This window comes from Oryzias melastigma, linkage group LG3 (assembly GCF_002922805.2).
Source record: "Oryzias melastigma strain HK-1 linkage group LG3, ASM292280v2, whole genome shotgun sequence".
Taxonomy (NCBI): Eukaryota; Metazoa; Chordata; class Actinopteri; order Beloniformes; family Adrianichthyidae; genus Oryzias; species Oryzias melastigma.
This window is the reverse complement of record NC_050514.1, coordinates 4,907,442-4,922,225: the sequence shown is the minus strand read 5'-3', so window position 1 is coordinate 4,922,225 and position 14,784 is coordinate 4,907,442. Positions and strand designations below refer to the sequence as shown.

At 38.9% G+C, this 14,784-nt stretch overlaps 1 protein-coding gene across 4 annotated transcripts in view; it reads left to right on the top strand.

The window, feature by feature from the left end:
- Nucleotides 1–14,784, top strand: part of csnk1g1 (casein kinase 1, gamma 1) — a 36,096-nt gene that overhangs the window by 7,134 nt on the left and 14,178 nt on the right. For all 4 annotated transcript variants that reach the window (XM_024295452.2, XM_024295450.2, XM_024295453.2 and 1 more), the window contains exons 2-5: nt 692–1,103; nt 4,287–4,327; nt 4,867–4,936; nt 14,149–14,297. In XM_024295452.2, coding sequence (XP_024151220.1) covers nt 902–1,103; nt 4,287–4,327; nt 4,867–4,936; nt 14,149–14,297 — 462 coding nt within the window. In that variant the 5' untranslated portion in view covers nt 692–901. The remainder of the gene's footprint in view (nt 1–691; nt 1,104–4,286; nt 4,328–4,866; nt 4,937–14,148; nt 14,298–14,784) is intronic.

Genomic DNA, 14,784 nt, shown 5'->3' with positions numbered 1-14,784 from the left:
ATTAGCCAAACTAAGTGCTCGGTCTCGCTATAGTAGTCTGACCTTTGACCAGTTTCTCAACTTGAGTTACTTAAGGTCCGACTCTGATAATCTTTTGATGTATTTTCATGTGTAGAGCAACCCCACTACCCAATGCTGAGAGCTCCGTGTTTACACACTCTCATGCTAGCTTACAGCCTCTCACACCCCAACCGAACGTTACCGGTGCAACAGAAATATCGAGCAATATTGCAGCTTTCCAGCGTACAGTTTTGAGCCAGATAATGGCTCAGACGCCGAAAACAAAGACGTACACGGATCTATTTTTCAACAAGTGGATACATCAGTATGGATGTATGTTAGGTCTTTGTACAAAACTAACCCACCAGCCTTCTGTGATTACAGTTCATTGCATTTCCTGCAGTTGTACATATGAATTTCTGCCATTATGAACCCAGTTTCTCATTTTAAACATGCAGCAGAACGTCTTTCATTTGTGTTTCTTTGGGAGAGACTGAATCTGACAATGTTCAGAGCTTGATTGGGTCATGCTTGCGTTAGACGGCTGAACTTTGGTGCAAAAAAGGCTTCTTCTTACAAATCCTGAAAGCTGTTTGTGGAAATCATCTATTATTGTGTTTTAAAATTGCAGTTTAATTTCCCACATGTTTCTGACAGTTTATCATTTTCTCTTGTCATTTGTTTCTTGTAGGTCTTCAACATTTGTCTGTATCAAATGTTGAGGTAGAGTAAGTCTTCAGAGGGTGATCTAGGGGTGGAGAAGAGGCAGTGTTGGTAAACGGCACCAAGTTCTGGCCCATGAGAGTGACTGCGCCGTCAAAGTGCTGCTAGTGACCAGGGCTGTGGCTGTGGTAGGCCCGGCCCAGGTGGCCTTATTCTACATCAGTCCAGGCGAGCGCTGATGTGTGCTGCACGTGCCATGGATCAACAAAGGGATAAATATGGCGAGCGGCCCGCCAGGAGCACTAAAGTCCCCCAAGGAAACCGCAGCGGACATGCCAGACCATCTGGCTCTTCGAGCTCCTCAGGGGTTCTCATGGTGGGCCCAAATTTTCGTGTGGGGAAGAAGATTGGATGTGGAAACTTTGGTGAATTAAAGCTGGGTGAGTTGGTTTTAAATTGTTCAGAACTGTTTCTGTAAGAGCTGTTGAAGAATAAGATCTGAAGTATTCCAGATGCTAAAGCATCGTTGCTGTGGAAACTTGAAAACTTGTGGCCAATCTCTTAATTTTTAAAAGTCAAGTAAAATGCATTATTTCTTCGTGTTTTTGAAGTGTGTAAAGCAGTGGTATCCAACCTCTGAGCTGCGAACCAGTACTGGTCTGTGGGATAATAGCTGCAATTCTATTACACATATGAGGAAAATTATAGAAATGTAGAAGAAACACAATTTCACAACAACGCTTGACCATTAAGTCATAGTTATGTGAATAAAAACAAACTAACTCACACAATGAATCATTTAAAAACACTGCGACTAGGGGGTAGCGGATCACGGATAATCTGTGATCTATGCCGATCACTAGCCAGGATTTGGGCCTCACGTGTACAGTGGACCATACCCCTTCTCCCCCCGCCGTCGCTGCATACCTTGCACGCATTATTAAAACCAATTGTCTGTCCACACCAAATACAACTTTCGTCAAATTCCTGTTCTGTACACCGTCATTGTTTTAGGAGGCCTCTTGACGGCTCTCCAAAAGTCTGTTAACCTGAAGCTCCGACCACGTGTGGGAGGAGCTTCTGTCAAAAACTTTTCTTGAACTCGTCATGGAGGACGCGCATACAAAGAGATCGGGTTTATTTATTTTAAATAGCTGAATAAAAGCATTGGTGCACATCTGTGTCTGGGTTCAGTGAGGAGCACCATCAGCCATCCTGCAGCCGCTGCTCCTGCAATGGGGGACTGCAGTATGGCAAGCCAAAGGCATCAAAAATCACCAGGAAAAGCAGGCAGGGCTGTGCCTCGCCCGCACATGTGATACGGATAATAATAAATATTTGAAATATTTAAATTTTCCCACAGTTAGTTTCAATACTACAATTAATACCAAAAAATAATGAAAGTTTAATATGAACTTTAAGCTTTAAGATTTAATTTGGACATTGGGGAGCGGGGCGCAAGGGAAAATTGCATATTAAGCATTCTGTTCTGTCAGTTTTTGTAGATTTGGTCTCAAGACATCTAAATGTAATAAGAAACTGCATTTTTTACTTTTTTTCATGTGCAAAGTTCAAAGATGTGAGTGTATATTTATGTTTTTGATGTACTTTAGATGTGTTTTCTCAAATATGTTTTAAAAATCTTCATAAAAGAAATGTTAGGCTTTTATCTTCTTGTTTTTCCCTTTTTACTGATCCGAAAAATGATCCAAACCGTGATTTTAAAACCGTGACACGATCCAAAGCGACTTTTGTGATCTGTTACTCCCCTAACGGCGACCGATGAGAACAAGCATTGTTGATTCATTTTAAATTCAATTCAGTTCTGCTTTATTTATGTAGCCCAATTACACAACATAGTTGTCTCAATGAGCTTCACACCGGTAATTGTACAGAAACAAAAAAAATCAGTCATAAAATATAAACAACAGCTGGTTGCCAAGATAAACACACTAAGCTAAACAAGTTATCCCTCCCCTTAGACTCTCCTTCTTAATCCCCCCCAAAAAACCTGAATCCAGGGGAAAAAAAACCTCTGGGATGTCTACATGAATTAGGGATCCTCTCCCAGGACGGACAGGCGATGTACCAGGGCTGTAAAAGAAGAATTGGCTTATCTAACTTAACAACTACATGTTTGCATAGTGTAGCAGATGGGCTTCATCCAGATGGAACTGGGGGAAAGCTGGGTGCGCGAGACAAGCCAGAGGCGAGGTCCGCTGCCCAGAACATGAACACAGACGAAAGAATAACAAGTGATCATTTGGATTATGTCATAGCAGTGCCGTGCTAGACCATTGTTAGTGATCCAGACACAGACTTGTGGGAAGCCTGTTTACCGGTTTTAAAAAATGAACGTTCTAAAAGTAAGCAGTTGGACCCTTTTATTCTGTTTGATAACACAACAAGAAATTTCTGTCATGGCACCACTAGTGCTCATCATCATTTATCAAAGGAGACGTTGGCGTCTTATTCAGGCTATGAAATGGCAAGCTACTTGGGAGTAGCTACGAAAAAAGTGATTTTGGTAAATTGTGGTTGGGGATTTTACAGAGGAGCTGCGGATCCAACAATCCTGGTCAAATCAAATCAAAATTGTGTTGTTTCCATTAAACACATATAATTGAAAACCAATTTGCGCAATTTCATAGTTAATAGAAACGCAGCTAAGAAAGGAAAAGGAAGAAGGAAAAAAATAATCTGATTGTGAGGGAAGTTTTAATATGGAAAATTGCTGGATTCTCCACCACATCCCACTCATTCTTGATGCATGTCAAATTGCTCAGTAAAAATTTGAAAATAAATTGTCGATAATTGTCGACTTTCTTTAAGTTGCTACACCGGCTGCTAAACTGAAACCACTAAGATAGCAAAGTTAACAAAAAAGCAGATGTGTCTGGAAAGTTTCCTTTTGCAGAAAATGAGCCAGAGAGGAAACAGAATAGGCTTTCGCTTCAAAATAAAATACATCTGAATTTACCAGACAAAACACAGGAGTCTTTACTGCAGACATGGATTTATTGTGAAAAATTCATCAACTAGCTGTCTACTGTTACGAGGATGCTGCTAATAAAGTTGTTCAAACCGTGGATTCACTTTTTTATTTACCTATTTATTTAGTAGTCCCACCTTAAAAGTCAGACAAGTTTAAAGTTGGTGTCCAATTTCTTAGCTTCAACTTTGAGAATTATGAGCTAAAGAAACATCTGTATCAAATGTTATGGGTTCCTACTTGAAATCTATTGTACAAATAAAGTTTAACATAGATACAGATGTCTTATGGAGTATGAAGATAAACCTTTCCCCAAAAGTTAAGGGAAACCTAAAGCTAAAATGATCAAATGCTCGCTTCAGCCTTGAACAGAATGCTCCATGAAAGTATTGTCTGAAAACAAACCGGTCCATAGCCAGAAAACAGTGGAATATCTCGGGTTTATAGCCTTTATTTTATCCTAACCTTGTGGACAAAGAAACAAAAACTTACTGTCCATCCTAACCTGAAGTTTTATTATAATAATTGATATAATAAATATCATATCAAATAGTTATTTGTGTGTTACAGTATTATATCTGTAAACTTGTGACAAATTCCTGAGACATACTTTATCACTTTTATGTTACAGGAAAGAATCTCTACACAAACGAGTATGTAGCTATAAAACTGGTAAGTGTTCCCTTTTCTCCTTTGCTGGACTGCTCAACCCTTTAGTTCACTTTTACAATTTCTTTGAAGGTTTGACTTCCTTTGAAGAACCAACATGCTCCAAGTTCTATTCTGGATCAGTGGCACACATTTAGAAAACATTAGGGAAGTGGTCTATAAGTGCACTCGCTCATTTTGTCAACTCATTTCCAGAACTTCAAAATCACACAGGTGCCAAATTTCCACTGACTCATAGTTCAGGTGATCTCTGTACACAGCGTCTCTGGCTTTGGAAAGAATGTGTGGCGGATGTGCAGACACTCAGCCGGGCGTGTCTTTCCAGTTGTTTACACTTTAGTCTCCCAGATCATACCTTTATTATTGCTATCAACACTTTAAAAATGATTCAATATTACAACAAGTAAACCTCACCATACTGAATATATTTAGTTTTACACAGTGTGGAGTTCTTAAAGTAAAGCTCTGTAAGATTGATATACGTCTTTGCCAACTTCTTTATTGGCCATACTCTGTTTTGAAAATTATTTTTTGTTGTGCAGGAACCAGTGAAGTCGAGGGCTCCCCAGCTGCACTTGGAATATCGGTTCTACAAAACCTTGGGGACTGCAGGTATGATGGGATTCTGCAGCTTTTGGTACCAATGATTTTTCTGTCTTTGAAGATTATGTCTAGATTACATCATTTTCACAACAAGTTCTTACTTAGATCAGGTCAGATATCATTTTTTTGCTAGATCTGGAGTCAGTCTCCATGTTGTGGTGTACACAAGTGCTCAGATGCTTGTGTGTTACAAGATTTATTAGTGATCTTTTTCAAAATTAGAATTTCTTTGGACAAATTATATATTTAAGTTTCTTAAACATTCAGTTGACCTTATTTTCTGCTTGACTGAATGCATGGGTTTATATAATTTTTTTATTTATAGCACTTTTATATTGGGCAACTGATTTAAATAAGCAAATTACCAGAAGTTTTTCTCCGTTAATTTTTGTTTGAGAGAAGTATTAACTAGGGATGCCTCGATCTGATCACGTCATTGAAAATTAATCGTTTGCTTTCAGACTTGATGGATATTAGATGTTGCCATGTTCTGAACAGAGGCTGCACGGTGGTGCAGTGGTTAGCGCTCTTGCCTCACAGCAAGAAGGCCCCGGTTCAAATCCCGGCTGGGGAACTGAAACACCAGCTGGAGAGCTTTCTGTGTGGAGTTTGCATGTTCTCCCCGTGCAAGCATGGGTTTTCTCCGGAGACTCTAGCTTCCCCCTGTCCAAAAACATGCTTCATAGGTTAATTGGTGACTCTAAATTGATCCTAGGTGTGAAAGTGAGTGTGAATGGGTGTGTGATTGAGGTCCTTACCCCGGGCTTACACCGCTAGTGTCACGGCTCCGTTGCGTTGCGGGAGTGGACCATCTACAGCCGATGGCTTACACTGGCTGCTGCTCCAGCCACAGCCTGTGAAAGCTCAGCCCAGACAGAGTAGTGCTGGATCTCTATGATCAGCTTCTCCTCGTCCATGGTTATGACTGACAACGCTGTGCTGCAACATACTTTGAGTAACCCGAAAATTACATAATGTTTACGACACACTGAAACCGGCGAGTTCAGCGGAAAGTTTGTTTTATTTTGAAAATATACCGTATGCACTTTACATTCGCTCGCCTGGTTTCCGGTTTAAGTCGTGAATAGCCCCAACTTCACAAAAAGTGCTGCAGATCAGCTGCGTCGTCCGTCAAAATTTGAACCCAACGAAACGGATTCGCAGTGACGCAGAGGCCGGTCCAAGGCAAAAAAACGTGAACGCCTGCAGTGGAAGTTCCTCTCGCACTTTTAAAGTTAGTAAAAGACTGTGGCGCATGCAACGGAGCCGTGACGCTGGCGGTGTAAGCCCGGGGTGAGACAGACTGGTGACCTGTCCAGGGTGAACCCTGCCTCCATCCATCAGTAGCCGGGTTAGGCTCCAGCACCCCCGCGACCCCGAAAATGACAAAGCGGCCAAGAAGATGAATGAATGAATATATTCTGAACCGGAATCCGATATTTATTTTATTTGGTGCTATATACTTCAGTATTACAGATAAATACTCTACTAGATGTCTGTATTATGGAGGATCACAACAGTTTAATGCCGTAAGACCCAGCAGAACTGCACGAGTTCAGGCAGGAAGCCCACAAAAACATATCAGTAAAGTTGGCAAGACTTCTAGGGTCAATACCTATTTTAATAAATGTTTTAAATTACCACCGAGTGTCTCTTATTGGTTTGTCTTAACGCAACAACAACCTACCTTATTTTAAAATGAAAAAGATCTGATTTTTTGTTTCTTTTTCATGAAAATGGCTTTCTCTGTGCTGCCGACAGAGACGGCAAAAGGGCAGCCAGGGGACAATCTACAAAGGGAAAACTCCAGAAAACAATCAAAACTAATACAGTTGTATTTTTGTATTAATTGTTTAATAAGGCTCGACGTTGGCACGGTGGTTAGTGCCGTCACCTCACAGCGAGGAGGCCCTGGTTCAAATCCTGGCTGGGACCTTTCTGTGTAGAGTTTCCATGTTCTCTCCGTCCTTGTGCGTTTTTTCCTCCGGGGTCTCCAGCTTCCTCCCAAAGTCCAAAAACATGCTTCATAGGTCAATTGGTGTCTCTAAATTGCCATTAGCTGTGACTGTGTGGTCTTGTGACAGACTGGCTAGCTGTCCAGGGTGTATGCTGCCTTCACCCAACAGTTGCTGGGACAGGCTCCAGCAACCCTGTGACCCAGAAAGCAATACTGCCAGTTGAGAAGATGAAACATTGATAATTCTGTAATGAATTGTATGTTAAGTAAATCAATTTGATCAATTTATTTAGCTACATTTAGCTTTTTACTTTAATGAAAATAAATACAGATGTATACCAGACAAGCTGACTGAGATTGAAGATTATATATTTAATTTTTTTGTTAAGACTTAAATGCACTTTATGTAAATGTTTACTCTTGTTATGAACAAAATACTTGGAAGTACAGGTTGTTTACTTTTCCAGTTGTCTGAGCTTGTTGGATTTGATTTATTTAGTGATAGTTAAAAACACTTCATTATCTTTAACTGTTTACTTTTGTTACAAAGATAGAACTTGAAGAGCAAAATAAATCCTGTTGATAAGCAATACATATTGAAGGTTATAGACACACACATGTATAATAAAAGCTGAAAGAAAAAAGAAGCAACATTTTAAAGGAGTAAAACTGGAAATATTAGGATCGCTGAATGCACTTAAATGTTGTCTGGCAGTATGATGGTTTTTGTTTTGCAATGGCAAGAGGTGGAAAGGCCAACTGTGCGTAATCTCATGAATAATTTAGTGGCAGGATCTGCAGCCTCTCAGTGCTAACCTACCTCTGTCTTCTCCTCCAGATGAGATAGTGTAACCTCATTTGTTCTTGGCTGTCTGCTGAGCTCATTCCTCTTAGCCAGTGTGGTGTCGGTGTCTGAAGGACCAGGTTTTGGTGCATTTATGTGGCTAGAATAGAAAAAAGTGAAAGCCATTGGACAAAAATGTAGAATCTCAGTTATGTTATTAGAATACTTATACAAAGATAGTGTTTTTATTTTGTCTCTCAGAATGAAGACTCTGGAATTCTCAGTATTATAGTATCACTTCATAAAAATATTTTTATTGCTTAAATATTTTGACCGGTATATATTTTTTCTACACTATCAGTAAATTCAGTTTAAACACCACCGTTCAGTTTTATAACGTTTATTCTCTTTTAACCCTTCCACTCTCTTTGGGGTCCAGATGACTCCAACCACATATTGATATGCAATTCCTTCTATGACAAATGTGGACAAAGGGGGACAGGATTTTATGTCTGCCATGGACATTAGTAAAACTAAAAAATCAAAGATAAAAAAAAGTTCAGCATACTGTCTTGTGGAGTCCAGATGACCCCACTTATAATGTAAACAAGCCGAGGAGAGCGTATTAGTTTAATGTGGCAAATGCTTTGTTACTTTAAGATTTAAGGATTAGTTTATAAATTATATATCATATAAATGACTAAAAAAATACATAGGTGTAAATTCTAGTTAAAATGTGCTCTGGAGCTTCAAACACTCAGAATTTTCAAGTTCGGTCAAGTTTATTACAAACAAAACTGGAAAACTGGCTCTGGTTCACAAAAATCATGGAGCATTCTTTGGAGCTGCAGCAGATTTGACAGTCGTAGCCTATTTCTTTTAGTCATGCATTCATATATTATGTATAAAGGAAGGAAGTAGGCCATGGGTCTAAAAAATAAAGCCAGTACAAGCATATTTCAAACCCTGATCATGCGTGAGAACTGACGTGTGACAACATACAGACATTGTCTGGTTGTAAAAAAGAGTAGCATTGCTAATTCATTTAAAAGCTACATTTTAGCATCTGCACTTTATAGGTTGGTTTTTTTCTTAATACTGTTTTTTTACTGTTGGTAATAAAGGAAATGAAAGTACTAATTTACTGTCAATTTCATGTACTGTACACAGGAACCTGAGCATATGTAGTTGGTAGTTCTCTGGAGTAAATGATAGTTGTCATCCGTAGTGCACATGGATACTCTGAAAAGGAGTTTACAGGTTTAGGAATTAGTTGTTTAGGTTTCTGAAGGATTCAGTTTGACTTAAAAATGAACAAATAACTTCTAAAATAATGATGAAAACGGCAGACCGTCTGCGACAAAGCAGCACCACACGAAAAATAAACACTGTCCAAAAAATTCCATACAGGCTGTGGAGCTACATGGAGCGACCTAACTCTAATTAGAAGATTACAATTTCAGTTCCCCGCCCTGCCTGCCCATGTGTCCAAATCCTTGGGCAGGACACTGAACTCCAGATTGCTCCTGGTGGTTAGAGGTTGGTGCCAGTGTTATGCTACGTTCACATCAGGCATTTGGCGCACCTAAGAGGACGTGCTAAATGCTCTAGCTTGAACATGATTTCAGCATATGGTATTTGCACTGGACTATCGCTACATGATACTAGCACATGTGCCTATAGTTGGAAGAGGCTTGGTGCGGCATGTCAAAGCACTACAAATCTTGCTCCAAGTGTTCTTTTTTTCACACCTCTATTTGTGTCCTATAATTCCATCCGGACACGAGCTGTAATTACTAATTTATCCCCCAGGATCTATTTTCAAGCGGTTGGCACAATCCCAGTCCCTGATTGGTCAAAGTTCTGCAAGGTTTAACTTTCAACGTGTGTTCAGTGGACACATTTTGCATGTAGAGCCAATAAATGGTCCTTGAAACTTGCGTAGAAATGAATGAAGGGAAGAGTTTTTAACGCAGAAGCCAGAATTGTGCATTTATATCGACTCTTCATTGAAAGTGGCCGCTTATCCACACATCACTACCATATCCCAGTCCCTAATTGGTCAAAGTTTAACTGGTTCAACTTTCAACTTGCGTTCAATGGCCATGCGTTTAGTTTGTAGAGCCTAGAAAAGGTCATAAACTTGTGTGGCGACGCATAAAAACACGAGTTTTGAACATGGAAGGTTGAATCGCTCATGTACTTGTGTTTACATAAACTTTTCATTGAAAGTGGTGACTGGAATGCGTGGTGTCGAGGCCGGTGTGAACGTAGCTTTAGGCAGTGGAGGTGGCATCATTGTGTGAATGTATGCATGGGTGAATGGGACGTTGACTATACGGCACTTTGGGCCTTGTAAGACGGTAGTAAAGAGCTATAAAAGTACACGTCATTTTACATGTAGTCTATTTAAATTTACAATAAGCCTTTAGTGCTGTGTGTTGTCATTGGTCTTACGGGAACAGCCCATTAATAATCAACTTGCATTACTTTGCCAATGTTGTAAAAATGATACCCATCCAGTGATTGTATGCTTTCAGCACTTCTGATGTTTGAATACCTAGAATATAATCTAAGTGGTTTGATTTACTGCCGTGTTTCATATTTGACTACAATCTAATGTCTAATATTTAAACTTAAAAGTGGCACAAAGTTTTTTTTTTATTTTACTTTTTCTGTGTGGTTCCTAACACAAAACCTTTTGCCCCATTTCTTGATATCTCACTTTTGCCAGGTGGTTCGTGCAGAAATCTTCAACTTCTTAGTGTTCCCACATGGTGGTCATTGGAAGGAAGTTCTTGATTCTTTTTATGTCCACATTTAACAGATAAAGCTGTTGTTGTTTATTGGGACACCCTACTTATACTTTCATATTAGACCTCTGGTAGGAATGAATTTTGATCCTGATCTCCATTAGCTTTGCTCAGGTCGATTTAAACAATTCTAGCGGCTCTATGTGTGCTTTTTCACTGCCTGCTGCAGCTCGTCTGAGATGGTTTGCTGAACCAGGATTGTACTAAAGCAATGTTTTTATGATGTTTAAGAAAACTGGGTGGAAGTTAATTACAGTAGTCCTGGAATGGGCAGCTTCAGTCAAGGTCATATTATTTATCTTGTAGATAAAGACAGTATTTTGTATTCTAGGACACAGAATCAATCTGTCATTGAGCCGTCTGTTGCAGCCCAGGGGTGCTCATTCTCTCACTTTGGTTTATTTCGCACGTGCAAAATGTTACCACCGCCTTTGTTTTCAGTTGAACTGTTTATCCTCTTTTTTTACAGCATATCTCTAATTCAACACATTTGAAGGCCTCCCACTTGCAAAAGGGCTTTTCGAGCACTCATTCCTGTGGTGCAATTAGCAGCCCACAGAATTGCATAATGATGTCCAGAAAGGGATGATGGGAGCGCTGCGTGACTCCTACATTCCCATATGCTAGCTGACGACATTCATGCTAGTTTCCATGCAGCAGTGGATTTCCTGTTAACCCAGAATGAAAAGTCAGGAGTTCCTCTGAAACGTATTCAAGTAAAAGTCAAGTTGTTGGACATCAGAATGTATGATGGCGGAGATAAATGTTCATTCGTCAATATATTGTACAGAGCAAAAACAGATGTGCTGTTGCCAAATATTGATGCATGCAAATCTAATTTTTTGCCTCGGGTTCATAAAATAGTTCTAGCATCAGCTCATATTAAGTGTTGTGAACAGTATCTGCACTAGAACTGAGCATGGTCTTAGTAGTTTGACACATGTTGAACTGAATTATTGAAGCTCTGTTGGTAGTTTCTTACTTTGATTGATCTTTAGGGGCTGAAGAAATGAGCAGACTCTGAATCATGCTTTTTACAGTGTGACTGGATTAAAAAGGTCTTCTTTCCAGCTCTGCACATGAAATATGATTGATTCACTTTGTAATGTTTCAACTGAAACAATGAGCTTTTATGTCCTCAATGCCAAGATGACTTAATGCACCAGAGCTGTCATTACCGAAACATTTAAACCGACTACTCAACACAGTGAAGAAAAAAGCATACATGCCAAAGGGCTGGATCCGATATTGAGTTGAACTTGGAGGTTATTATTCAGTTGGAAACTGATATCTTAATATTAATAATGTATATTTCTCCTCTCATCAATTCTGCTGCTCTGTGGTCTGTAATTCCTTAGTCACATACACCCATAGTGGGGGTTGACCTGTACATTTTAAGTCGTCCGTGCCCATGGAGTCATAGACAGGTGCAGTCACATCTTAAGGTCAGCACTAGTGTGTCTTTCAGCTCCTTTGAAGCTCATGTGGAGACCTTAAAGGACATCACAAAAAATAAATGTACCATTGTTATGCATGTAGCCTTTTTTGATGATGGTCATCTGGGTATATTGGTATTGATTATTGTAGATGACTTTTATTTATTTTTCTTCATGATAATGCTAGATTGTCTTCGGGGTAATTCATTTGCATTGATCGGTGCTGGGGGTCTAGATTTTATTTAGATAATTATGAGTCATCTCTGTATGTTTTTGATTTTTGGTGGTGATTGATGCGGGGGATTTTTTGTTGATGATGGTCTGAGTGTGGTTTTGATGTTTGCTATGGGTTATTGTAAATGATTTTTGATGAAAATTTTCTGAGTATATTTCGATTTTTGGTTCTGATTGATATACATGACTTGTCTTTGATATGAATTTAAGACGAGTCAGATGAAAAATTATACTGTGCATGTTTGAAATTTAGTGCCATCACTGGTCTTAAAGATGCTTAATAACCTGAATCTATAATTGTAGGGTATAAATATTGTAATAATTCCTGAACCGAATGTTGATAATTCATGTAAAAAAATGGTACGGTTGAACTGAGTTGGGATTATATAAGTTCGCTTCCTCTCACTCCCTTTCAAGCAATCTACTTGTGATTGATTATGTAGTATGTGTCTATTTTATGTATTATTACTTGATTGCTTGAAATAAACCATTTTATTCATTCATTCATTCGTAGTATTCGTTAGGATAATGCAGCTTAAATAACGTAAAGGTGATGCTGTTGTATGGTGCCCTTAAACCACACTAGTTGTTAGTAAGATGTACGTACTGGTCCCTTACTGACTGCAAATGCTGCACACACGGGGTGTACAGGCGATACACAAGTGCCTGTAAAACAGGGGTGTCAAACTCAGTCACACAGGGGGCCGAAATCCAAAACACATCTTAGGGTAAGCATTTATTGAACACACAAAAACGAAATTTTTAAAACTTTGAAACCATAACTTTTTAACATAATAATGAAGTAAATATGTAGCATTACCTATGATAATGCTAGTGTGAATACTGTAAGCTGAATTTGGCCACTGAAAATGCCAGTGCTGATAGCTGAAGATGCTATATTTGATAGCTAAAAATGCTGAAGCTGATAGCCAGCTAAAATATTAGCTAAATGCGAAATTAGCCTAAAAAAATCTAGGTTAGCCAAAACAGCTAGCATGTAGCTGAAAAAAATAGCTAAACATCAAAATAGCGTGAAAAAACCCTGAAAAAAACTAAATTAAAAACAGGTAGCTTGTAAATATGAGCCTAACTCCAAAACAGCCTAAAAAACTTTTTAAAAAGCCTAAATTAGCCAAAACAACTGGCATGTATCAGAAATATTAGCTTAACTCTAAAATAGCCTAACAAATCTTAGTAAATGCCAAAATAGTCCAAAAAGCTATCACAATGCCATTTAAAAAAAAAACGTTTAAACTGTAATTTTTTAACATAATTATGAAAAATAATACGGTAGGAATCAGTTTTAAATAACTTGCAATATTTTGCTCTCCATAAAAATATATGCTGTGAAAAAAATTAGAAATGAGCACAAGATAACATTGAGCCATTAATAACAATTTAAAAAAATGATCTGGAGGGCCGGCCGCCGGGCTTTGACTTTGACTCATGCTGTAGAACGTCCTACATCACGAACTACACTCCATCTACTTTTCAACTGTCAGAATGCGCAACAAGCACACACTTATCACTTGAACAACATTAATGGGCTTTTTGTGCATTAGCAGGTTTCAAGAAGATTAAAAAATGAAAAACCTTTCTGCACATCACCTGTTTCACCCTTATGTGGTGTTAAAGTGTGCGCTATGAACTGTCGCCTACACGTTGCCCTTATAATAAAACGTGCGTGAACATTTTCACTTTCTACAATCTTAAAATTTCGTGCAGGCCGCTTGTTAGCTTTGTACAAATTTGCCTTTTTTTTGCCCACTGTCACCTGTAAGGGCAGTTGTGACTAAGGCATTACATTCACCTCGCTACTAAACACAGCTAAAACATGGATGTGCAAAACTCTATTTACCTATAAAGACAAAGCTGATTTATTTTTATTAAGTCTGTTTAGTGTGGGACATCTGCAAAGCTTGGTAACGTGAGCAAGTGACTGTAAAATGTATTGTGTTTTAACTTTTCTCTCTGTCTTTTTTTCTGTCTTCTGTCAGAGGGAGTCCCACAGGTTTTTTACTTTGGACCTTGTGGGAAATACAATGCCATGGTCCTGGAGCTGCTAGGCCCAAGTCTAGAAGACCTCTTTGACCTCTGTGACAGAACCTTTTCCCTGAAGACCGTCTTAATGATAGCTATTCAGCTGGTAGGTTCCAGAGCTTCAAACAAGCGACACAAAGTTGGTTTGATGTGACACTTTCAAAAACTTAGACAAATAACTACAAAACATACACAAACTACAGCACTTCAGACAAAAAATTGTTTATTTAAACTTCCCTGTAAAGTTCACTCATTTTTACAAGTGTATGGGCAACATCAACACCTTGAAGTTTACACAGCAACAGACCCAACAGGTGTCGACTCAAAAACCATCCGCCATTTATGTTGGCAAGATCCAAACTTCCTTTGGATCTTTTTCCAACAGATTACAGCAATGGCTTTCCAGGCTCTTAGAAAGGCTCTCCTGCCATCTGTTTTTATTACTGTCCTTTACCAATAAAGATAATCCTTTATAGTTTGCTTGTTTAGCCTCTTCACGGTGACATGTGACTAATCCAAGCACAAAAATAAGATAACTCTATGGATGAGCCAGTGTTCTCCAACAAAACTGAAGACTTTGCAAACTATTCCTC